This window comes from Bos javanicus, chromosome 3 (assembly GCF_032452875.1).
Source record: "Bos javanicus breed banteng chromosome 3, ARS-OSU_banteng_1.0, whole genome shotgun sequence".
Lineage (NCBI taxonomy): Eukaryota > Metazoa > Chordata > Mammalia > Artiodactyla > Bovidae > Bos > Bos javanicus.
In genome coordinates, this window is record NC_083870.1 from 14,504,332 (window position 1) to 14,529,638 (window position 25,307).

Below are 25,307 nucleotides of genomic sequence, written 5' to 3' on the forward strand. Positions count from 1 at the left end.
TCCGGAGGACCCCCAGGCCGTTGTGGAAAGATCACACTTCACCTCATGAATCTTGTAAAATTCCTCCAGCTCCAGTGTTCAGTTGCTCCTCGTAATTACACCTTCTCCCCTCTCATCCCTTCCTGGACAGGGGGCCTAGACAAGAGGGGAGGACCCTGTTGGATTGAGAGCTCTAGACGGTACCACTGGATCAAGTGAGGGATGTTTTCTGGAGAAGGATGAGATGGGAGACCTGAGGTGCCAAGAACTCCACCTGGGGTCCCTGAGTGCCTAGGGATGCTGGGTTGGGGTGTCCCAGGCCCTGGAGTGGGAAGTAGAAATTGATGGAATAAGATCAGATACACTATGCAAATGCCCATGCAGATGAGCAGTAGTGAGTCATTACTGATCAGCCTGCTAGCTAGAGCATGAAGCGAGGCTCCAGCTCGGCTTCCAGAGCTGGCCCCCCTAATGACCATGACAGCGACCTTGGGTCAGTCACTGCTCTAACCGGAAGCAGGTGCCCCAGCCCTGGGTCGGATAGCATTCTGTGTGTGTGAGGGGATTTGTTTGGCAGAACCTCTGCCTCCGGGGCCCGTGTGCCCCGCCTGGCACCTGCCCTCACCTACCATGAGCCTCTTGTCAAGCCTTGGCCATCTGTTGTGGAGGTTGTCGTTCCGAAAGCACCCCCTCTTCGTCAGGCCTGTGCCTCCTCTCCTGGCCTCCACGTTGCCCTCCCCTCCTAAGCTGGAGGACGGCACGTAAGCGGGCCACCTCCACTGTCACCTCTCCATGGTGTCATGAGAGTCCTGATCTCCCTTTCTTTTTGGGGTTCTATAAAGAGCATAGGAACAGAATGTCTAGGCTGGAAGGGCACTAGGGTACCTGGTCCATGCCACCTTCCCATTGTACTGGCCAGGGGAGGGGGGTGAACCCTGGAGGGGGCAATGACTTATTCAGGTTCACACAGTGAGTTAGGGCCAGGGCAGGGACTTGAACCCAAGCACCCAGAATCCCTACCCACAGTCCCAGTATTTCCCTGGGCTGTTCACTGCCCTTCCTCACCTCTCCCTTTTCTACGAGGACTCCATCTCCTGTTACCACTTCCCCCGTCCCCCCCTCCCCCCAGTTATTTCTGAGGTCAGCAGTGTGGCTCCCAAACCTGCTAGGGACTAGGGTGGGTCCTGGGAGCCAGCCCAGAGGCCACTAATGGAAGGCCAGAGCTGGGTGGGAAGTGCTAGAGGTTGGGGGTGGGGGTCGGCAGCTGCCTCTTTAGGGAGCCATTGGGCCTCTGAGCTGCTACAGGAAGGATGAGAGCTAGACTACAGGAAGGACAAGCTGGGGTGGGGAAGCAGTGGAGGAGGCTCAGGAGACAGACCCTCACGAGAGAGGCATCTCCTGGGCAGAGAACAGGATGACCCATCCCAGGAGACTTGCCAAGGAGAAGAGGGCGGGAAGCCCAGGGTGGAGAGTTGTCCAGCGGAAGCTGGAGGGAGGGCCTCTAGCCCTGCTCTCCACGCTGGGTGCTCCTCTTGGCAGGTCAATTCCTGTGCCTTCAACTGGGGCTGCAGTGCCTGCCTCCACTTAGGGCGCCTGGGACCTAAGACACCGCCCCCCCGCCCCCCGCCCCTGCTGCCCCAGGTCCAGCTTTCTTGGACTGGTCCTTCTCTCCCTCCCCCCAACCCGACAGCCCGCCCCCAGGTCCCCTGTCGGTGAGTTAAAATTAGCTCAGTGCCCAGACTAAAAATAGCCCCTGCCCAGCCCTGAGGCTGCTGGGCTGGGGGAGGGGAGTCCCCGAGGGAGGGGACGATGGTGGGAACCAGGGGTTTGGGGAGTGAGCCTGCCAAACAGTACGTTGAAGAGAGGAGGAGGAGGATGGGGATGGGTCCGGCCTGTGCCTTTGAGAGCAGACCCTAGAACTCTAGGGCAAGTGCGTGGGAGGGGGCAGAGAGAATGGAGAGCAGAGGAGCCAGGGAGCAGTGGGTGGGGAGCTGGCTGGGCGTGTGAGAATTGGACTGTGCAGGGTCAGGGAGAGGGGCCCTGCCTCGGCCCAGACTTTGAGGGGAGGGGAATGCCCCCAACTCAAGGACTAGTATAGCGTTTGTGAAGAAAGGGCTCTGCATCCCCCTGAGGCTGCAAACCCCAGGACTCCTGCCTGGGCCCCACCTGTCAGTGGTCCCTGAGCTCACCTTCCCACCCATCTTCCAGAGCCCCCACCCAGCTTGTGTCTGTGCTTAGAGAGAGTGGCTTGGAAGGTTGTGAGCCCTGGAGTGGGGCAGGAATAGAGGCAGTGCCCAGGGTGTTGAGAGGGCTCCTGGGCCTTACTTACGCTTACCTCCATCCACCCGCTCTCACAGCCTGCCTGCCCTCAAGCCTGGACCTAGCCAGAGCCCCAAGAGCCAAGATGCTCTGTCCCAGGCCAGGTCTGGGCCCAGTCCTGGCCCCTGAAGGTCTCCCTGGCTCTCCCTGCCCTGCCCTTGTCTGTCTCTTGGCGGGACTGCAGGTTTTTGGGGCGGGGATGGAGTCCTGTGGAGTTATGCCCCATGCCCAGCCTCCATCAGGGCGCTGCAAGCAGTTGTTGAACCTGCCTCTCGTTCTCTACCCGCCTCTCTCTGAATCTTTGTCTCTGGTCTCCTGCCTCTCGCTTTCTCCTCTGGCTCTCTCTGTCTCTGTCCACCTCTGCCCCTCACTCTGCCTTCCTCTTGGACTCTACTTCTTTTTCTGTGTCTCTTTTCCTGCGTCTGTGTGTCTGTCCCCCTTTGCCACCCCCCTCTGTGTCTGGCTCACCCACGCCTCCCTTGTTAGTGAGCAGGCTGCTTGAGGCCGCCTGACTGTGGGGGTGACAGGTGGATTGGATTGTCACCCCCTCCCCCAGCGCCTGCTGCTTATTTCATGCCCTGCAGCCCAGCCACAGGGAAGGGGCGGGAGGAGGGATGACAGCTGTCTCCAGCGCCTCTTGCCTTCCCCTCCAGTCCACAGCCTGCAGCCCTGAGCAGCCTGGGAGGAAGGGATGAAGGGCCTGCTTAATGAGAGTTGCCTTTCTCACTGTGGAAGAGCAGGGGTTTGAAGCCCGTTGCTCTGTGACGGGGGCTGCTCACTCAGCCTCTCTGGGCAGCTGCTCCATTTTGACTTGCGCTGGTGTGGCAGCTCTGAAAGCGGATGCTCTGCAGTGCCTCCGAGCCTCTGGGCCACTGGGACAGAGGATGGATCTGGGTGGAAGGGGAGCGGGGAGGTAGGTGGTCCCCTGACAGCAACAGGAGAGAGGAGGTGGGGGTTACCTTTGGAAGGTGCCTGTCCCGCAGCTCTCCCAGGAATGGCAGCCCTGCTGCAACGGTAGCTCCGAGAGGCTGCCCTGACCGCTCCCCCCACTCCTCCAGCTGGCCCCAGGCCACCCTCACACAGGAACTGAGATAGCATCATTCTGAAACCCGAGAATGGTTTGAATATTGCTCAGGTACCAAGAGGTGTTACATTGGGGGAGGCAGGGGCCTGTTACTTCTCCCATGCCCCCTCCAAACCAAGACCCCCTTTAGGGTACACTTTATGTATTATTTGCAGCTCCTTTGCTTGTCAGTACAACCCACATGTTCTTGTTGGGTCTGTGGCCCAGCAGAGAAAACTGGTCGTCCGTGGGGTCCTCCTGGAACCCCACCGTGTCTGGTCCCCTCACTCAGCCTCTCCTCCTTGTCAAGAGTGTTGTGAGAGAAGCCTCCTGGCCTCTTTGCACTCCACTAGCAAAGGCTTCTCTGCAGCCACCCTTCTCCACAGTGGGTCCTCGCCTGCCTCCCTGGGGCTCAGCTCAGCTGCCATCCCCCTCGTCCTACACTCCTTCTGTCTCTGTGGGGTGAGGCCCTCTCTCTGTCTGCTCCCACTTACCCCCCAGTCCTGTCCTCCCAGCACTACCCAGAGTAGGTGAATCAGAGTCAGCTGGAGCCTTTGAGGGGGGACTTTCAGTGACAGCTGCCAGCCCGAGTCATAGCTGTGGCCTGAGGTCAGGAATGATTTGGCCCTGGGGCCATCAGAGCAGAAAGGCCATCCTGGACAGCCCCCTGTCTGCATAGCAGCTCTTCACCCTCCCAAGCCTTTGGCCTCCAGGAGAAGCAGCCAAAAGCCAGTCATCTGGGAGGGCTTCCTGGAGGAGGAGTGACTAGCGAGGGGAAGAGGAGTGGGGCTGGGCCCGGGCGAGGAAGAAAAGGCTCACATCTGCATAACAGATGCTCAGGCCTCCGGCTCCTGGCAGTTGGTTAGGTAATTAGGCAGAGGGCTAATTAAGGAGATCCAGGTGTTCATTAAAATTTCCCTAATTGGCTAGGAGGGAAGCTTGGACAAGGTAGGCTTCCATACCTTGGATAGGGTCAGTTTAGGGTTCATCATGCCCACCCAGGCCCCAGCCAGCCCTTTACCAAAGTAAGGGCTGAGTTCATTTTCTTGCCCCGAAGCTTTCCAAGACTCTGCAGCAACAGAGAATGGATGGATAGCAGAAGGGGAAAGGATACAGACTGAGCCTGCTTTATGGGAGCCTCCTGGTGAGATAGGAAGAAGGACTGCCCGTGGAAGGGGCATCTTCTCCTTGGGCAGTTAGCACAGAGGTGAGAGTGGTAATAGGAAGGGGCCACGGGAACCTGGAGTCATGAAAGTGCTTTGGGGCCTTGGCAGGGACTGAGGGTGGCTGAGGCCTGGCCTGTTTACCCGGCTCTCCTCTGTCAGCCAAGGCTCAGTGGGCCTCGGTGCCTTCCCTGTCTTCTCAGTCCTGTTCCCTCTTGCATCCCGGCTCCCCCAGCATGAGGCGGGGGTGGGGGGGGCGGTGTAGGAGATCAGCCAGGGAGCTGGTTGCCAGGCGACAGTTGCCTAAGCAACCCCATCCTCTCCATCTCCATGTGCTCAGGGCTGCTCCTTAGAAGACTTCAGAGTCTCACCCTCTGTACCAACCAACCTGAGGGTAGGGAGGGTTGAGGACTGAAGTGGCAGGAGTGGTTGGAGGGTAGATGGTGTCCAAATAGGCAGGCTATTGGTGCAGCTGGGAGAGGAAGAGTTGTGTTTCCACAGAGCACAGAGTGAGGGGAGCTGGTCCTGCAGCAGGACTAACAGAAGTTAGACCCCAGGACGAACTTCTCACAGGGTCATGGCAATAAAACAGCCCTTCCTTCTTTTCAACAGACATCTCTAGAGCTCCTCTTCACAGGGGATAGAGTGGTGAAGAATATAGACGTGGTTCCTGCCCTCATAAAGCTTCAGTCCTATAGGGGAGCCAGGCAATAAACAGAAGCACGGAATGATGATTATTTACATTCATGATAGGGTTCCCTGGTGGCTCAGCTGGTGAAGACTCTGCTTGCAATGTGGGAGACCCCAGTTTGATCCCTGGGTCAAGATCTGCTGGAGAAGGGATAGGCTACCCACTGCAGCATTCTTGGGCTTCCCTGGTGGGTCAGCTGGTAAAGGATCTGCCTGCAATGGGGAAGACCTGGGTTCCATCCCTGGGTTGGGAAGATCCCCTGGAGGAGGGAACGGCTCCTTACTCCAGTATTCTGGCCTGGAGAATTCCATGGACTGTATAGTCCATGGGGTCGCAAAGAGTCGTACACGACTGAGCGACTTTTACACACACACACAAACACACATATTCATGATAAGTGCTAAAAAGAAAAGATTAGAATACTACGAAAGTCAGTAATTTGGGGAGGACCTAAGGAAAGAAGTTAGATTGTAGGAATGACTTTTCTGAGGATCATGAGAGCAAAGAGAGCATGGGCCATAAGCTGAAAGTGGTTATATCTCAGCAAAAATTTGCTGGTGAACAAAAGGTGACAAGAATGAGGTAGTAAAAGTAGGAGAGAGGGACAGGTGGTGCTATAAGCCAGAGGAGGGTTATCGTGACTGCATTACCAGTCTGGATTGGGGTTTTCAAGGCTAGATCAGAGAATCCTGTTTTAAAAGCCCTCTTCTCGAATAATTAAATTTTAGGAAAGCCCTCCCTTGCCCTCAGTATTTCACTGCCAAGCCCATACCACTGAAACTCTGGAAAATACAGCCTTTGGGTTGCACTGGAAGGCAGAGGAGCCGAAATCCTTGAAGTAGAGCCTTTACAGTGTTTGGCAGAGGTTGGGGTCACAGGCAAGGGATGGGATGGCTGGAGCTGGTTCTCGGTCCAGATGTCGGCTCAGCCAGCTCAGGGTTGACTGGGCTGTTGTTGGTGATGTCCTAGGGCATGCGTGAAGGTAGACAGTAGAAGGCCCAGGGTCCATGGGGCACCCTGAGGGTAGGAAAGCGGGGAGAAGTGTTTGGGGATTTCTCCCTGGGAAGAGAGAGGGAGAAGTGGAGGGTCCCTCCTGGAGTAGAGAGAGAGCTACATTGTTTTCCAGAGATACCTGGACTCAGCAGAAGTGCTCTTCCTAGCTAACTGAGCTAGGGAAGGCCTGAGGGAAAGTCCTGGTAGTGGGAGAGAGCGGGGAGGGATATTCCTGGCTCCTTCCAAGTCCACAGAGTCCCTGCCGGCCCTCTCTGCTCCCCTCTGTGGCCAAGGCAGAACTTCGGCATCTGCCGTGGAACCCAGGGGGCCACAGTTGATTGGATATGTAAAGGCTCCAGAGAAACTCAGCAACCACTGAAATGGGGGCTGGGGAAGGGGTTCCAGTGACACCTCTGTCCGAGTTGGGTGGGGGAGGTGAGAGCCCACCCCCCTGGACACTGGTGGGCTCTCCCGCAGGGACTCTGCGGAAGGGGAACTCTCGAGGAGGGCTGGCATGTGGCCGGGACTCCTCCCAGGACCCTTTCAGAGTGGCTTTGGGAGGTATGGGCTCCCTGCCACCGTCCCTCACTAATCCATCTCTGGAATCAGAGCTGGAAGGGCCCTGGGGTCATCTTGTGCCTCCATCCTGGGCCCTTCCTGCTCCCCCACCCCCACCCCAGCCGCCTGGCTTGTTAGAGCACTGTCCACCCCGAGCATGCTCCTTTTCTGGCTCGAGCGTGGCTGCCATCTCTGTGCCTCCGTCCATCCCGTTACCTCATGTTGTTCAGTGTGGGGCTCCGTTTCCCCTCCTGGCTCTGGAACTGGAGTTCTTCGAGCAGCGGGCCGTGATGGGTTTGTAGGTGTCCTGAGATGGGGGTCCCTCTACCTGGTGCCTGTGTCCCCTGGCTGCCAGCAGCCTCTTTCCTGTATGGCACTGATCTTATATTTTATCTGCTGCTCGGAGTTGAGCAAAGTTGGGGGGCACTACTCTTAGTCTGAACTTGGGCTCTAGACATGGCTCATTCCTCTAGAGCAGGAGTGTGCAAACTATGACCCATGGGCCAAATCTGGCCATGCCGCCTGTTCTTAAAAATCTAGTTTTACTGGGGGCACAGCCACACTCATTCCTTTAATTGTGTTGTCCACAGCTGCATTCACGCTGCAGTGGCAGAGTTGAGTAGTGTATGGCCTGCGAAGCCTGAAATACTTACGATTTAGCTTTTTAAAGAAAAAATTCACAGACCTCTGGTCTAGAGGGTTTGTTTGTTTGTTTAAAGCAGCAGAATCCTTTCTTCAAGCCTGAAGTTTAGGCCAAGGCCCACTGAGTAGAACAGATTGGTGTCCAGGAGCCCTGGTTGAAGGGAGAGAGGGCTTCTTCAGCCTGAGCTCTACTCTGGATCTGTAGGCTCCAGGGCTCCAAGTCAGGTGTGAGACCCACTGCTCTGGACCTGCACTGGTATGTTCTTGAGCCAGGGGCACAGACACACTGGTATTCTGGTAGCAGGTACCCCGTGTGAGCTGTTCACACTCTTGGAGTGTGTTCACTCGGCCCATTCTCTGCACCAGGCTCCGTATGGGAACCGCCATCCTCGGCCAGTGGGGCAGCCGGGGAGCCCAGGTGTCTCTGCTCTGGGTGAGCTCTGGGAAGAAAGGAGGGCCTGAGGCATTCTCTAGGACCCAGACCCTTGGAAGTCAAGGAGCTTCCTGAGTGTATTCTGTCTGACCTGAAGCCTGAGGGCAGCTGTGATGGTGTGGGGAAAGCCTTTAGCAGAGTCCTGGGCCTGAGTGAATTCTAGCTTGTGCTTGGCTGTAGTGTGCCATCACCTCTTCACCACCATCTCCTCGGTTTGTGGATGGGGCTCAGATGCTGCCAGCCTCTCACAGGGGTGCTGTGAGCCTGGTCGGTGTGCCCAGGGAGCTGGGCTGCAGGTAGCCACGGCTGACAGTCCTCTTGTAACCCTCCCCACCCAGGAGGCTGTGCAGAAGGTGTCCTGCAGACCATGAACTGAGTGCTGGTCCAAGACCGTTCATGAGCACAGTGTAAGGTGTGCCGAGACCCGCCACCCAGCAATCCCCTCCCTTTCCTGGCACTGAGGATCCCCAGAAAAGATGGGGAGGAAAAAGATTCAGATCCAGCGAATCACCGATGAGCGGAACCGACAGGTGAGGGGATCCTGGAGCCCCACAGAGTGGTTGTGGATAGGGAGTTGGCCTCTGCCTCCAATCCTTCTAGCCACTCCAAGAAGGCTTCCTGGAATAAGGGGGCTCTGGAGTCTATTATGGAAGGGCAAGGGCTGAGTTGGGAGAAGAGGAACCCCCATCTCCCTGCATCTCTTAGGAGTCTTGAGTCCTAGAACCCTAGGGCTCACCGCTGCTGCGGCCAGGCAGACCTGCGTCCCTCCCACGTTCAGCGTGCAGGCCTCAGAACATGCCCAGGCACTTCCCCTTTCACAGGGTGAATCCCTCCCCTCCTCCTATCCCAAAGGAAGAGCCTGGAAGCTCTTGTTTTCTCCTTCCCTAACCTCTTCGTAGCCTCCATCCCAGAGGTGTGGAGTTCTGTCCATCTGACTTCTTTGCCTTCAGTGAATTGGCTCCAGGCTGTGTCTTGGCCATGTTTTGGCAGAGAGGTGCTGACCTGTTCCTTCCCCAGACAGGGGCTCCTAAGAACAGGGCTGTGTTACCCTGAGGCAGGGGCTATGTCCAGCTGCCTGTGGGTGGAACTTCTGGGCAGCCCTTGACTGAGCCACACCTGGCTGCCCACCCACCCATCTACAGGTGACGTTCACCAAGCGGAAGTTCGGGCTGATGAAGAAGGCGTACGAGCTGAGCGTGCTCTGTGACTGCGAGATCGCGCTCATCATCTTCAACCACTCCAACAAGCTGTTCCAGTACGCCAGCACGGACATGGACAAGGTGCTGCTCAAGTACACGGAGTACAACGAGCCCCATGAGAGCCGCACCAACGCCGACATCATCGAGGTGGGCCGCGCGCAGACCCCGCCCCCGCCTGGAGCTGCACACCCCACGCCCACGCACACACACGTGTACACCTGCCCCGTGAAGCCCCCTCACCCATGTGCACACGCATATAAACCCACATCCTCTCACACAAACCCCGGGCCCGAGAAGGAAGGAGGGCAGCAAGGTAGCTGTCAGCTGGGGCTGCCCACTCCGCCCACGCCCACCCAGCACTGTCTGAGCCATTTTCTTCTCATCTGTCAGGTATAACATGACATCTCTGCTCTGTCTTCTCTCAGATTCTCTCTCTCTTTTTTCTTCCTTCTCCATCTTTTGATGTGCTCCTGCATCTGACTCTTTCTTTCTCTGTCTCGTTCTTTGTTTCCATCTCTCCTGCTCTGTCTTTGTCCCTTTGTGGGTCCCCGTGGCTCTGTTTTCTGTTTCAGAGAGCGCCGACCTGATGAACCATTAAAGGACATGGGCTTTGGAATCCAGCTCTGGCCTTTTACGGGCTGTGTGGCCTTGGGCAGGTGGTTTAGCTTCCACAAGCCTTGGTGCCCACCCCCATGAAATGGGGCCAGTGCCTGCTTTGAAGAGTGTTGTGAATTGAATGAGGCAGCCCAGTGTCTGCTTCTCTCACTGGGGGTTCAGGACCTGTGCCGATGAAGAGGGCGCCTGGGAAGCCACAGGCCTGCCTTCTGGGAGCAAGACTTGATTTCAACAGATAGGGAGGAAATTCCTTTATTTTTATATTAGAGAAAACAGATTTACTCTAGACTAGAAAGTAAAATTTACATTCATTTCCAAGACAAAACAAGTATCTGTGAAGATGTTCTGAGCGTGGAGAGGGCGGCCTGGGGGTCTCCTCTAGACGCACCAGGCGTGCGTGCCCTGCTCTGTATGAATGCACGAGAAAAGCATGAGCCTTTGGTCAGGGACAGCGCACAAGGTGGTGCATGCTAGGAACTCAGTAAATGCAAGGAACGATTTTGCCTTTCTCCCTCTTATTCTTCTCCCTTTCTGTCTCAGTCTCTACTTCTCTCTTCCGTTCTTTTTTTAAATAGAGCCCAGGGGTGGAGTCAGGCAGTCAGCCCTAGAGCTGCCTTCTCCTGAGGACCTTCTGTGCCTCTGGCCAGCTCGCCTAAGGCTGCACAGGCACCAGCGGCTCAGGGCTGGCCCCTCAACCCATCCCCCAGAAATGCCCCGCCCTGCCACCAACCACAGAGCCACACGGTGCCCCAGGAGGGGTGGGCCACCGTGAGGGGAGGGGGCTGAGAACCCTGAGGTGGGGAGACAGTAGGGGAGTCTTGGGGAGGGGCTGGAAGGAGCGCCAGAGGGCAGGCAGGGGAGGACCCTCACCCCTGCTGACGGTGGTGGTGCGGTTACAGACCCTGAGGAAGAAGGGCTTCAACGGCTGCGACAGCCCGGAGCCCGACGGGGAGGACTCGCTGGAACAGAGCCCCCTGCTGGAGGACAAGTACCGGCGCGCCAGCGAGGAGCTGGACGGGCTCTTCCGGCGCTACGGGGTGAGCCCCACTCACTCTCTCTCTGTTGGCCCCCCTCCCGGCCCCTTCCCCCCAGGCGCTGCACAAGAAGCACAGGGAATGTGAGAGCCCTGAGGTGGACGAGGTGTTTGCCCTGACCCCCCAGACGGAGGAGAAATATAAAAAGATAGACGAGGAATTTGATAAAATGATGCAGAGTTATAGACTGGCCGTGAGTAGTCGCATGGAGGAGCGCCTCCCTGTGGTGCATGGTGTGGCTTTGCGCCCCGCCCCGGCCCTCGGCGGCCTCTGGTGGATGTTCTGCTCTGAGCCGCGTGGGGCTGTTGGTGACCACTGAGGACCCTCTGACCTTGGTTGTGATAAACCCGTGACCCTTGTCATGGAGCATAAGCTGGGAGAGTCCTGGAGTGTCCCCCTCACCAGCAAGAAGTGTGTAGATGGACTGAAATCCTTAGATGACTAGAAAGTAGAGAATGTGCTTTTTGTCCAGATCTGTTTTGGGGAGAGGCCCCTCTCAGCCTGCTCTGACACCCCAGCCCAAGATACTCAGTTGCACTGTTGAGGGGAGGCAGAGACTGCTGAAGGGGAAGAAAGTGAGGTGGGTGAACACCCTCTATAGCAGGCGGGCGGATGAGAGACGACTAGTGAGGTGACGCCCCGACCCATGCGCTCGGCCTTAACAGCTCTGTGTGTGAGTTGGAGTCTATACTCAGGGCCTCTAACCTGCTCTCTGTGTGTCCTGCCTGGCTGAGGACTAACCCACCTCCGCTAGGGGGGTTCTAGGTGTCCCGGGTCCATCTGCTGTGAGTAGAGTCTTCTTCTCATTCTCTGGGCCAGAACTGGATCCCAAAGCACTCCAGCCTGCGTCCTTCCTTGGTGGGAGGGGCAGGCATGATTCCAGGGGGGCCCAGAGCAGAGAGATCAAGCTGCTGCTGGCCACAGGACACACAGCCCAGAGACTATAGAGAAGCCCCGGCCTGCCCTCCCAGGCAGAGTGGGTCCAGGCTAAGGGGTCACCCTGGCCTGACCCTGCCTCTCCTTCTTCTGTCTAGTCAGCTGTCCCGGCCCCCAACTTTGCCATGCCCGTCACGGTGCCCGTGTCCAGTCAGAGCTCCCTGCAGTTCAGCAATCCCAGCGGCTCCCTGGCCACCCCTTCCCTGGTGACGTCGTCCCTCACGGACCCACGGCTCCTGTCCCCCCAGCAGCCAGCACTGCAGAGGAGCAGCGTGTCTCCCGGCCTGCCCCAGCGGCCAGCCAGTGCAGGTGAGTGAGCCGACAGGCTGGGGGAGGCGGCAGTGAGGTGTGAGGACGTGCGGACTCTGTCTCCACAGCGACTGTCCCACGTCCCCCACTGCAGCGCTGTCCCATGTGCGGGGTTCCCGAGGGAAGGGGCTGCAACTCCTCTCCCTGTTCAGTTCCCAGGCCTCCCCCTGGAAGGGGGCATCCTGTCAGCTCATGGTTCTTTTTCCTGCAGGGGCCATGCTGGGGGGAGACCTCAGCAGTGCTAACGGAGCCTGCCCCAGCCCTGTTGGTGAGTAAAGCTGCTCTTCTGTCTGGGAGTGGGCCAGAGTCTGCCTGCTCAGTGGCTTCAGGTGTCCAGGGACCAGGAGGGACCTAGGTCAGACGAGAGAAAGATCGCAGAACCTGAGTTGGTGGTATACAGAGTCTGAGGACTTTTAAGCCCCTGGATTTTTTTGTCTGTAGCAGTGATTGGTGCGGATGATCAACAAAGACGTAGGCTTAGGGAATTCTGGGCAAACTGAGAACTCACCAACATTTCCAGTGGGAGGAGAGGTTCCAGGGTCTTCCAGTTGAGTTAGGGGTGTCTGGTTGGGGTCTGGAGGACACGAATATCTGACATTGCCGACGATAGAGGCATGGACTCACATACACTCTCACACACAGATATTCTCACTCGTATGGGAATATCCAGACAATAGATGTGTACTTGTGAGCACACATCTATGAACCACAGAAGAAAGGCTGCTCCCTCTGTGCGTACCCCCACCCCCAACCCCAGCAGCTGACAGCCCCTCCTGCCTGTGCCGTTGTCCGCTGGTGACTGTGACTTCGAATGTCACCATTGACGTCACCCTGACATTCCTGCCATTCCCGGAGTGATCCGGGAATTGGGATGGAGGCAGCCACACACTTCCAGGGAAGCAGTGTGCTCTCAGGAGACAGAGCAAGGTGACACTTCTGATTGTGGTCACTCCCACATCTCTGGGATTTAGAATTCCCCAGGCGCCATGTACTACTACCTCCTTGGCAATAGCTATATATGGGGCGTGAAATGGGTGAATACCCCTCCCCCGCAAAGGAAGGGCCAGAGAAATGTCTGCAGACCTTAAGGAACAATGATCCTTGTAGACCCTCAAGCACAGCAGTAGAAAGTGGTTGTGTGGCTCTGGACACATCACACCTCTGCCAAGCGGGCTTTGTTTGTGCTTCTGTAAATGTGGTTAATGATACGTGTCCTGTCCGTCTTGCAGGGTTAGTGTGAGGATTAAATACGCTGAGATGTATGTGAAGGCCCTGTGTTGGTTATGGAGCGTGGAACAAGTGTAAAAGATGGTTATTCTGCTTATTACCAGTCTAATTATGGGGGCAGCTATGTCACCAGTCCGCTAGTTCCAGTAACACCACCACGACAAGTTCATGGTGCGTCTTTCCTGGCATTCCCAGCTCAAGGCAAGGGGAGCAGTCTGAGTATTGATTTGATCTTGTGACCAGGATCCTCACTGAGTCTTAGCTTTCAGGCTGCCACCTTTGCACAACCTGTGTCTTTATGGGCCTGGTTGGGGGCAAGTGGTAGACTTCCTGTCATCGGTGACCAGCTCCTACCACCTAGCCCCATCACATCTAGCTTGGAGTCATGGGGATGAACCTGATGATTGAGGAGTAAGGAGTGTTCTCCCCCTATTGCCAAGACAAGGTCGTTTTAGGGGAAAATTAGAGAACTCAGGCCCTACTCAAAACCTGAGCATGATTCTGAGAAGTTCTGGGTGACAGGCGTTCTGGCACAGCTAATAAGGATAAGTGGTAGGTCCATGTTTTTCCTTTTACCCCTTTTTTTTCACCTCTCCAGGAAATGGCTATGTCAGTGCTCGGGCTTCCCCTGGCCTCCTCCCCGTGGCCAACGGCAACAGCCTAAACAAGGTCATCCCTGCCAAGTCTCCACCCCCACCCGCCCACAGCGCCCAGCTTGGAGCCCCCAGCCGCAAGCCTGACCTAAGGGTCATCACTTCCCAGGGAGGAAAGGGGTTAATGCATCACTTGGTGAGTGGGGTGTTTGGACCAAGGGCAGGGGCTGAGGAATGGGAGAGTGGGGAGGGAGGACAAAGCTGACCTCCAGTGGAAGAGATGAAAGTTAACCAGCAGCCAGGGCTTCCCGAGAGAATGTGGAATTGTGGCTTTTTATGAGCTCTTCCTCCCAAAGGGCCTTACGAGAGGTTGGAACACAGAATTACCAGCCTCACAGGGGGTGAAACAGGACACAAGGTGGGAGAGAAGGTTCCCTGGTGATAACAGGGGGATGAGAGGAGGACTTGCCCTTACAGCAGAGGGACGCGGGTTAGCCTGTGAGGATTTCCTCACTGGTGGGCTCTGGGAGATAGCACCTTCGGAGATCAGTGAAGAGCTCTGTCATTCTGGGCCAGAGAGCTGCCCTGCTCTGATGCAGAGGTAGATGGGATGGCCATGGGGGCAGGGGTGTGAGGGAAGGGCAAAGGCCAGAGACTGAACCATCCCCTTGGTTTTATTTCTGCTCCAGACTGAGGACCATTTAGATCTGGTAAGTGAGGCTGTGAGGTGTTTGCTGTGGCTTTGAATCCCGGGCAAGCCCGTTGCTCTGTGGCCCCAGCATGGAGTGCTGTGTGTGCCCTGTCCTTGTACCTGTGTGTGCGCGTGGTGCTCGGTTAGCTGCCAGGAGTTGTGCTTAGTGCCAGGTGGGATACAGAAGTGAATGGGGTGGGGGCAAGGGGTCACACGTGCACGTGTGTGTACCTGAGTGTCTGTGGACATCTTCCTGTGATGTTGCTTTTGTGCAGACTCATCTCTGCGTGTGTGTGCACATGTGCGCGAGAGGGGAGCGGGCGTGCCCCAGGCCTCAGAGGCCCCATCTTGTTGTGTCCAGCATGCCTGCATTAGGCCCCTGCCCTCTGACTCTACTCAGGCCCACCCAGGACAGGGCCCTCCAGCGGAGTGCCAGCCAGACAGGAAAATTGGCTTTCTGGGGAAGCTGAGGCCAGGCAAGGCCAGAGTTGTCCTTGGCTGTGGGTTTCCCTGCCTCCCCCATCTCCGTGTGCTCCTTCCTGCATACAGCCCGTCTTACAGGCACTCAGAGGCGCACACAGCCACTCTTTCTCTCTCTCACGCACACACACGTACATACTCACCCTCAGCCGGAGTGGGGCGGGGGCTCCTCCCCCCCCGCCCATCTCCCTGATGGGAGGCCAGAGAGGCTGGAAAAGGCAGGCAGGCTTTGGCGGCCAAAACGGCGGCAGTTTCGGCCCCACTGTGGAGTTGGAATAAACAAGTGACTCAGCGGCAGATGGAGCTGACAGCCCCACACACGTGCGTGCGTACACGCAGGCACACGCCACGCCAGGCCCCGCGTTCCCTTCACACATGCCAGCGCGCTTCGAGCAGGCTGTGTGCTGCAGTGTGGCGGACGGAGGGGCCAGCCAGGAGGAGAGTGGGGGTGGCGCCCCGGCTGGTGCTGGGGCTACAGGGCCAGCATGTGCACCTTCCCCTTTGCACATGTGTAGGTGGGAGTACATCTGTGTGTGCACGTTTCTGTCTGTGGATTTCAGCATCTCTGTATGCACCTGTGTGTGTGTGTATCTCTGGGGCCTCCATGTTGAGGCATCCCACCTGGGCCTTGAGTTGCCCAGGTGGGGTTTGGAGTGGGGGGCCTGGGTAAAGAAGCCCACACATCTACCACCTCTGACAGACTGTTTTCTCTTGCAGAACAATGCCCAGCGCCTCGGGGTCTCCCAGTCCACCCACTCGCTCACCACCCCAGTGGTTTCCGTGGCAACACCGAGTTTACTCAGCCAGGGCCTCCCCTTCTCTTCCATGCCCACTGCCTACAATACAGGTGAGTGTCCATGTTACATGTAGCCGGGTGCTGTTGACCTCGGGGCAGGGGTGGGACCACAGAGGAAACACAACGTATTCTCTGGGGGCTGCCCCAATCTGAGGAAGGTGTTGATTTGGGGGAGTCCCCAGGAAGTGGTACCCCGTTCCAGTATTCTTGCCTGGAAATCCCATGGACAGAGGAGCCTGGTGGGCTGTATAGTCCCTGGGGTCGCAGAGCTGGACATGAATGAGCACATACACAGCACACTGCCTAATTAAGGGTGCCAGGTTTAGCAGATAGCAGCATCAGATGCCACTCACACGGTGCTGGTGTTCCTGGAACTGTCTCTAAGACATAGTTACAGAAGAATTATTCATTGTTTTCGTCGGAAAAATCAAATTTAAGTGAGTGTGAGTATCCCTTATTTTTACATAGGATCTGATGGAGATGGAGAGCCCTGTCCTTGGGCAGCTCCCGTCTGAGGTGGGCTGAGCAGCTGGGTGACTCAGGCTGACCAGGTCGGGGAGTGGGGAGGGAAGCATGTCCAGGTCCGGAAGGAGGAGGATGAAGAAATGAGAGAGAGGGAGGCGGTGGAGGCCCGAGAGGAAGCATGGTTAGGAAGGTGTATCCAGCTTCCTGGGGAAGCCAAGTAGGGACTCTAGGGCAAGGTGGAGGAGGAAGAAGCGGGCTCTAACCCTGATGTTGGCTTGGTGGAATGATGATGGGGGAAGGGAGGAGGAAGTCCCATGAAGGTGGGGGAGGGGATCTGAAGTCTGTTGAAGGTGGGGGAGGGGATCTGAAGGTGACGTGTCACTTGGTGACATGAGGGAGGCCTCTGGGTAGAAGAATTCAGAAAGGACACCCAGTGCTTGGACTGTCTTGGGTCCCCAGGGCTGTCCCGGCCTCTGTCACCCACTCACACCCTCCCAGGAACAGTCTGTGACGGAACATCCTCGCCTGCATTCCAAGCTGCTGTGTCAAGAAGGACTTCCCAGTGCAGAAATGCCTTGTCACCTTGCTTCATAGCATCTGTGTGGCTGTGACCCTGGTCTGTTTTTCTCACTGAGGCGAGCCTCTTATGTTCCCCAGCTTCTCTCAGCTGTGAGTGACTTGCATCAGGGCTGTTCTGCAGTGAAATCAGACTAGACCAGAGACCGCTAAACTTCTCCCCACTCTCCAAGCCCCCATTCCAGAGTTGAATCATGCTAGGTAGGTCCCAGACACCAGTACAGAGAGCCACAGAATCCCACCTCTTCCCTGTGTGTAGAAATCCAGAACCCAGCCCTGTGTGTAGGAAAGGCCCTTAGGGCAGGTGAAAGTGCTGGAGGGACTGCGCCATGTTGAGGGGCAGACCTGGCATGTGTGCTAGGGGTCCAGAGTGTATCACCGGGTGTCTGTGCAGCCCGTTGTCCCTTGCACGTGCTCCTGTGTGTGCACTCCTGAGTTGTCGTGTCCTTGGGCAGCTTTAGAGAGGACTGCTTCAGATGGCTGCACCCTTGGAGCCCAGCAGGAGTTCTCCCCAGTGAGTTGTGGGTGGACGGGGTCTCTGAGGCCCTTTTGGCCCTGGCAGCCTGGGTGGTTGGTAGAGGGCAGCGCTCAGGAGCTGCTGTTGACTGGAGAATCCCATGGTGGTGGTTTCCTGCCGTCTTCTCATGTCCTTCGCCGGTCTCTGCGGAGCAGGAGGGAGGTTAGTCGGTGTCCGTGAACCTGGGACAGACATTCAGCAAAGCCAGACTTTAGACTCTATTTGTCAGGCTGGTGAGAAAGGAGATTCTGACCCTGGGCTGCCCTCGGAGCCCTGCTGGGAAGTGTTTGGGCTTTCTCACATCCTCTGGAAAACCAGGGGCTCCAGTTCCTCCTGCTGCAGGAGTAGTTAAGTAGATCTCAGTCTAAACAGCAGGTGTTTTCAGGTGACCCTCTGTATACAAACAGAACCCCAGTGAACACGTTGCTGTTTAGTTGTTCACTGTTTACAGTCCCTGGCCCCCGTCCAAACTCCAGCTGGGGGTGATCTGCCTCTGGAAATACCACGGGTAAGGGACAGGCCTGGCCCCTTGTTGACACTGGCTGCAGAGGTCTGGCTGTGGTCCTTCTAAGAGCAGACCAAGGGGCCGGTGGGGAGTCAAATCTGTAGGTAGACAGGGCGGGAGTGTGGTGGGAAAGTGCAGGACTGGGGGTTGAGTCCCTACCAGTCACTGGCTGGGGGCGTCGGGCAAGGCACCGCGCTCCTCAGAGTTGGTGTCCTTGTTTCTGAAATGAACGTTGTAAAGAGTTGGTCCTCCGGGCTCCTGTCTGCCCTTGGTCTGCCTTTTAAATTTAAGTGTCTCAACACTCCTGGCTAACACTGTTGTAAGACCAGAGGCAAGCATAGACCATCTATAGAGTGAGATTCAAAGATAATAAAGAAGCCTGGGGTCTTGTCTGAGCTCTGCCATTGGTTTTCACTGTGACCTGGGGAGAGTTCCTCAAACTTGAGGCTGCAGTTACCTTGTTGGTGAGTGAATAATAACAGCAGGTGAATCCTGTGAATATTTACTATGTGCCAGACACCGTTCTCTAAGCTTCATATGCATTAACTCACTCAGTCCTCAAAGCAGCTGTGTGAGGCAGGCAGGTTTATTGCCTCCAGTTTACAGACAGAATGAGTTCACCAAAGTCACATGGCCTGTGAGTGGAGGTGGCCAGGAAGTCTGACCCCATGGCTCGCATCCTGCTCCTATCTGTTCCATTACACAGATAATCCTGTCTTCCCCGCTCCAGAGGCTGCAGCAGACAGCCCCTCAGGTGGTGTGGCAGGGGGCCGGCTGGTCGGCTCGTCCTCCCCACCACAGCACAGTGCTGTCGGCCCTGTTCCTCAGGGGAGACATTTTCTAAACAGTCCCAAACAGGCTGCGGCATGAAATACAACAGGGCTGTGTAAATTGTGAAACATTTCACGGTTCTGTTTGTTCTGTGACAGTGCAAACATCACAGTTTCTTCACTGAGACAGGCATTTTGGAAAACAAGACGCGCCACCTCATGGGGAAATCACCAGACCCCGGGCGGTTGTCCCGCAGGCCCGTTTCCCTCACAGGCCCTCCTGGGCAGCAGAGGTGCGTTCACTTGAGTTTGTGGGCGCAGCAGCTGGAACCCTTGCTGCCACCTGTCCTGTGTGTTGGGCTTGAGGAATGGTGGTTCCAGTCGTTCGTTTCAGAGGCGCCACTCACCTAGCCTTTCCCTCGACTCCCCTCTGTCCCAGAAAGGCACTTGGAACTTGGCAGTCGAAGAGATGACAGTTAGACATATATTAGACTTTCCCTACCTACCTTTTTCTCCTTCTTTTTTAAAACTGGCATTCTAAAAGTGATACCTACACATGGCTGGGGGAAAAAAAAGTTCAACACTTGTTTTAAAAAACCACCTCTCTTTTACATCCTGTTAAAAAGCAGCACCTCGTGGTTAAGATTTGCGTTTCTTTGAGTGCCGTCTTCACTGAGTTCAGATGGGCTGATTTAATTATTCACAGCTATCATTAACAGCTCCCCCCACCTTGATAGAACTGGAGGCGGCTCCCCAGGGCATGGGAGCCTCTATTCTCTTTCGCACAGTGGGAAGCTCCCCCTCACTTTCCTCCCTTACTCTGTACAGATTACCAGTTGACCAGTGCAGAGCTCTCCTCCTTACCAGCCTTCAGTTCACCTGGGGGGCTGTCGCTCAGCAACGTCACTGCCTGGCAGCAGCCGCAGCAGCCACCCCAGCCGCAGCCTCCGCAGCAGCCGCAGCCGCAGCCACCCCAGCCACCCCAGCAGCCACAACAGCCACCTCAGCAGCAGCCCCACCTGGTCCCTGTGTCTCTCAGCAACCTAATGTGAGTCCTGGGGGCCGCCCTGCCGGTGTCCGTGGCGGGAGAGTGACGGGCGGGAAGAGGAGAGGCCTTCAGAGATCTGAAATCCCTTCAGGGTTGTTGTCAGTGGACAGCATGCGAGCCACTAAGTGGCAGGCCTGGCATCCCTGGTGTGGGCCTGGGAGACCCACCTGAGCCTCTCCCCTAGCCAGCCCAGGGGTGGGGGGCCCCCAAGGCTGCAGAAGATGACATGGGTTAGAAAGAAAACTAACACGGTTTATCTTCTTCTTTTCCCTCCTCGGCGCCACCCCCGGCCGCCCTGCCTTTCTGGTCTCTTTCTCCATCCACCTGTCCCCAACCCAACCCCACCTCCCATCTTCTCATTCTCTGTCCTTTCTCTGTCTTGTGACCTCCCCTCACTTTTTCTGTCACTCATGTCCTCTCTTCTGTCCCCTGCACTCCTGCCCATTGCCTATCTCCAGCCCGGGCAGCCCCTTGCCCCACGTGGGTGCCGCCCTCACAGTCACCACCCACCCCCACATCAGCATCAAGTCGGAACCAGTGTCCCCCAGCCGTGAGCGCAGCCCTGCGCCTCCGCCTCCAGCTGTGTTTCCGGCTACCCGCCCTGAGCCTGGCGACGCTCTCAGCAGCCCGGCTGGGGGCTCCTACGAGACGGGGGACCGGGATGATGGACGGGGGGACTTCGGGCCCACACTGGGCCTGCTGCGCCCAGCCCCAGAGCCTGAGGCTGAGGGCTCAGCTGTGAAGAGGATGCGACTCGACACCTGGGTACTGTAGCGTCGCCCCTCCTGTCTGCCGTTGTCTGCTCCACCCAGGGACTGCCCCATAAGCCCCCCAGCCTGTCTCGTCTCCCACCCACAAGGCCTTGTGGCCAGCTAGCCCTTCTGTCAGCCCTCACAGGGCAGGACTGGCACCCTTTTCCCCCGCCAGAGGCCCATCTCCCCTGCCTCCAGCATCAATCCTGCTGCTTGATGACTTCCCCCTCAGAGCTGGCCCTGCCACCAGAGTCCTGGCCCTACTGGGAGAGGGGCGTGGGGGCACAGAGCCTGTAGTCTGGGCCACGCCCTCACACCCCCTTCTCCATCTCCTCTCTTCACAGACATTAAAGTGACGATCCCCACTCCCCTCCTCTCCGCCTCCCTGATGAAGAGTTGACAATCTCACCGCCCACCCCTCCCTGTCCTGGGCTCCTCCTGCTCGACCCCCCACTTCCTTTCTTGTGCTCCGTGTCCTGTTGACGGTTACATTTGTGTATAATTATTATATTATTATTATTATTATTATATTTTTTTTAATTTGGATTCTCGCTTTGGAGAGGGGATGCACCCATCCCCTCTTTCTGCACCCCCCGCCATTTTCACTGGCTGGGAGGGGCTCTTTTTTGCGGGAAGGGGGGGACACTTTGCACGTTGTACACATATGCTGCAGGAGGGGGTGGGGGGCCCGACAGGCCTTGGGAAAGGACAGGCGCCGAGCCCTGCATGCGGAGCCCTCCCACCCCATCCCCCAGATAGAGGGAAATAACCAAAAAAACTACCAAACAACAAAAACCCCTTACAATAGACTGAGACCCCAGAGTCGGCTCAATGAGTGGTGGTGTGTTTTAGGGGGAAGAGGAGGCAGAGGTTCTGAAAAGGGTCTCTGCCTCCGGGCTGTTCTTGTGGCCACGGGCCCATGGGGCAGAATACCCAGGCCTGGGCCCCAAACGCCCCTGTGCATGCGCACGCACACTCTCCCATTCTTGTGTGAGCTGCGCCTCCAAGGTGTGGAGGTGCTGGCCTAGCGAGCACTGGGGCTGGAAGGCTGCCTGGGAATCCGGGGCTGTCGGGGAGGGGGTTGAGGTGGGGCCCCCTGTGAAGCACAGTAGGAGAGAGACAGAGCCATGAGGAGAGAGCTGAGGAGGGGCCGAGGGGCTGGGGCAGGGGGTGAGTTGGGCCCCCTCCCTTCCCCAGCGTTTTCTCTAAGATATACAGTGCAATAGCTCCCCGTCCCTCAGCTGACACCAGCCCAGCAAAGCTGGCCACGAAGTGCAGGGCGAACCGGGAGAGGGAGGTGGCTCCGCAGGAGACGCCTCAGGCACCCTGGGGTCCTTGCATCCAGGGACTAGAGTGAGTGAGGGGACTCGCTCTTCCTTGCACGTACACATCCCCAGGGGAGTGGACCTGGGGTGGTGTGCGAGGCTGGGAGAGGGAACAGAGGAGGCCCGAAGAAGGCCTGCCTCCCTTCTTTCCTCCTTGCCCCTCTCCTGCCCGCCTCCCAGCTCCTTCCGCTCCTGGCCCCCCTCCCCTGCTCTTGGCGCCCTCATTGTCTCGCTACCTCCTGCCCCACCACCCCCAGGCCGCATCCCACCTTCCCTCTTGGCTACTGTAATTGTAAATAGCAACCTTTGGAAAACGTTAGCAGTGTAACAGTCCAGGAAACTGTTTTTTTGTTGTTGTTGTATTGATATGAAATGAGATTCTATTTTTGTCAAAGTATATTGTAATAATAATGACTCAAACGGCCCGTACTGTACAGACGAGATTCTTCTGCTGTTGTTCTTGCTCCCCTCCCTTCCCCCCAAGTCCACCCTCTCTGCTGCCTCCCCAGTGGGGGCGGCCAAAACGTGGGGTCCAGGGACCTCAGGCTGGATCACAGATCAAACTGGAGGGGGCAGGCCCCCGGCCCGCAACCCACCACCACCCCCTGCCCTCCAGGGCCTGGTCTGGGGTGACGTGGGCAGGCAGACTGGGGCCTGCCCCACTCCTTCACAGAAGCCCAGCTCCTCTGCCCAAGGGCTGCAGTGCTCCCTTGGGGTTTCATCCCGATGAGAAAGTAGAGTTAGACAAGGCCCGGTTGGTTGTGTGGTAGGTGAGTCTCTGCCTGCCTCTGCGATCCAGCCGCTTGCAGTATTCCGACACTTGATGCAGGGAAGGAAACAGAAGCAGAGGGGTTCGTGTGACCGCACAGGTACCTGAGTGTGTTTATGAGGGCACCTGGTATTTATGTGTCTGAGTGTACCTTTGTATTTATGTGTGTGTGTATGATTGCATGGGTGTGCCTTTGTGTCTCTGAGCCCGTCTGGGCATGTATGTGAGTCTCCGTGTGAATTGAGCTCTGAGGGCGCACGCGCGTGCCTGTGTTTGTGTATGTGCACGTGTGTGCCTGAGTGTGTGTTTACAGAGGGACAGATGGCTCTTGCAGCCATACAGCCCTGGCTTCCTGCTCTGTGACCCTCCTTCCTGAGCCCCACTCTATTTTCTCTGCTCCATCACCTGTTCCCACCCTCAACCCTAATGTTTGTACTTCAGTTCGGGGGGATCTGGCATTGACCCTCTTCGCTTCTCCCTGTTGCCCTACCTCTCCTGCAGCTCCACGCACAATTGTCCACCCAGTGCCCACACCTCTATGCACAGGTCCCTCTCCTGGAGTCCCCGCTTCCCCCCACCCCCATCCTGCTCTTAGGATGACACTCAAGTTCTTCTTCCTCTCTGAAGCTTTTTCCGTGCTGGGGCAGTCATTCTTCCTTACAGCTTACCTGCCCCCCCAGCCCCTGCCAGCTGGGCACGCACACAGCATGCCCAGTCTTCTGCAGGTTCCTAGAGGGAGTGTCAGGAATAGAGGAGACTCGATCAGGACCTTGGAAGAAGCCAGGGTGTAGTTTCGCGCATGCATGTGTGCGTCCCCGGAGCCTTGCCCAGCGCCTGGCACATAGCCAGCGCTCGGTAAGTGCTGAGTGGGTGAAAGGTGAATGACAGGTGCTCAGTGAGCGCTGAATGGCTGGCCTTCCCTCTCAGGCTGTTCCCGCCATCAGCCCAGCCCCTTTCAAGGCCGGGCTCGGCCACGTTAAACCCGGGATGGGGGTGAGGGCCCCTGCAGTTCACGGTGCAATATTCACCAGTTTTGCCCTCTGCCTTGTATCGGCAAACCTGGCTTTCGATTACCACGTGTGGATGTGTATGTGTCCTTTTCTTTCTATCCCTGGGGGCAGGAGCTGATCCGTGATTGAATATGTGACCTTTCTGCAAGTCAGTATCCCAGAGTTTCTCCTGGGGGTAGCGGGCTCCTGGCCGGCCCAATGAGCTGGTCCCTGAGAACCCAGATCTCAAGTAGAGACTTCATTTCTTCTTCTCACAAGCCAAATTTGCCTCCACCCACTCCTTCCTCCAAAGAACTGGGCATTTGCCAAAGTAATCACTGGAGTCATCCAATGCCCCTCCCCTCCCCAGGTTTCCCACAGCTTTCAGGGATAGTGGGCAAGAGGACCCTCCCCCCGACACACACCCCCCACAGTGGAACACACCATTTCTCCTCCCCCCAGCAGTGCACACAATGCAGCGAGACTGACCCCTGACCTTTATCCAGCCCTTCCCACCTTGAACAGGAAGGAAGTAATGCACCTTCTCTTGCTGATTATTTATTTGTTTGGAGAGACAGAAATGATGTAAAAGTGTATCTAGAAATATCTATATCTATATATTTTTAACTGACTCTTTGGAATCCCCTGGGGTGGGGTGGGGGGTGCAATTAGGCTTTCATGGAGGAGAGGCAACATGGAGCCTGGGAACGCCTCATCTCCCCTCTTACCACCTCTCTCCGTCCCCTAAGCAGTTGGTAGAAGGAATGGGACTTGTATGGGGGGAGGAGGGGCTGGAATGTTATATGGAGAATCTGGATTCTCTCTGTCTTCCCCACTAAAGTTCCAGAGGGAAGGCGGGGAGGCGGAGGGAGGGGGAGACAGGCCGTGGAGGTGCCCCACCCTCAAACCCGACAATCACCCACACTCCTGGGGCTCCTCCTGGGTCCTGGGCAGGGCGAGTCCAAGTGTGTGGCTGTTGATTTGTTTTCAATATTTCTTTTCGTGCTGTATGGTGATGCTTTCTTAGTATTCTACACAATAAGAAAAGACAAAGTCCTCGAGATTCTTATGAGTTTTGTTTGAAAACTCTTTCACTATATTTGTTGTAAAGAGGTTTACTATTAAAAGAAAAAGAATACACGTTTCTGATACTTTGGCCTGGGTTCTGGTTTCTTTGGTGCGGTCGGCTGAGGAGGGGAAGGAAGGGCTGAGTGGCCCTGTCACGGTGAGAGATCATAGCTTCACCTTGGCAGGAAAGAATGGTGGTTAGCCTGCCAGATACTCAGCATATCTGAGGTGGGGGTTTCAGGTGAGAATTTCTTCCAGATGCTCTGTCAGAAGCAGAGGCAGCCCGAGGACTAAGGGGGGTTGTCTGGTTAGAAGCAGGGAAGGGAAGAACCAATACTGCCCAAGGCCAAGTCAGGAATGATTGGAGTGTATGTGGTGGAGGAGTAGTGGGGTAGAGGGAGACCTTCGCCTACTGAAAATTCTTCCACGGGAGCAACTTGCCCAGGCATTATGTTAGGCACAAATGGATTCCGTGTTCACAGCACCCAGAGTTCCCTCCAGCAGGGGCAGCTGCCCCACCCCTTCCTTTTGAAGTGCTTTTAACAGTTCCATGGAGCCTCTCTCTGCCCTCCTCGCTACCCCAAAGGGCTTCCCCACCTGCCTTTCTGCAGAGGCTGGCAGAGGCTGGTGGCTCATACTCTCGCAGCCCCATGCCCTGCACAGCCAAGCGGTGGGGCAGGTGCAGGCGCTGTGGAGGAGAGTGCATATGCAGGGCTTGTTAAGTTACTAAGTCGTTGGCCACCCCATGGACTGTGGCCCACCAGGCTCCTCTGTCCGTGGGATTCCCCAGGCAAGAATACTG

At 56.7% G+C, this 25,307-nt stretch overlaps 1 protein-coding gene across 5 annotated transcripts in view; it reads left to right on the forward strand.

Annotated features, from left to right (window-relative positions):
* The window catches only part of MEF2D (myocyte enhancer factor 2D), a 33,008-nt gene extending 8,420 nt beyond the window's left edge, over nt 1-24,588 (forward strand). The window contains exons 2-12 of one of the 5 annotated variants that reach the window (XM_061403612.1): nt 8,180-8,371; nt 8,984-9,187; nt 10,748-10,882; nt 11,724-11,934; nt 12,146-12,202; nt 13,760-13,950; nt 14,444-14,464; nt 15,643-15,772; nt 19,383-19,602; nt 20,061-20,367; nt 20,699-24,588. In XM_061403612.1, coding sequence (XP_061259596.1) covers nt 8,318-8,371; nt 8,984-9,187; nt 10,748-10,882; nt 11,724-11,934; nt 12,146-12,202; nt 13,760-13,950; nt 14,444-14,464; nt 15,643-15,772; nt 19,383-19,602; nt 20,061-20,367; nt 20,699-20,710 — 1,542 coding nt within the window. In that variant the 5' untranslated portion in view covers nt 8,180-8,317 and the 3' untranslated portion in view covers nt 20,711-24,588. Of the gene's footprint in view, nt 1-8,179; nt 8,372-8,983; nt 9,188-10,554; nt 10,693-10,747; nt 10,883-11,723; nt 11,935-12,145; nt 12,203-13,759; nt 13,951-14,443; nt 14,465-15,642; nt 15,773-19,382; nt 19,603-20,060; nt 20,368-20,698 lie in introns of all 5 variants that reach the window. The other 4 variants (XM_061403603.1, XM_061403632.1, XM_061403624.1 and 1 more) reach the window with 4 other exon arrangements.
* The last annotated feature ends 719 nt before the right edge of the window (nt 24,589-25,307 follow it).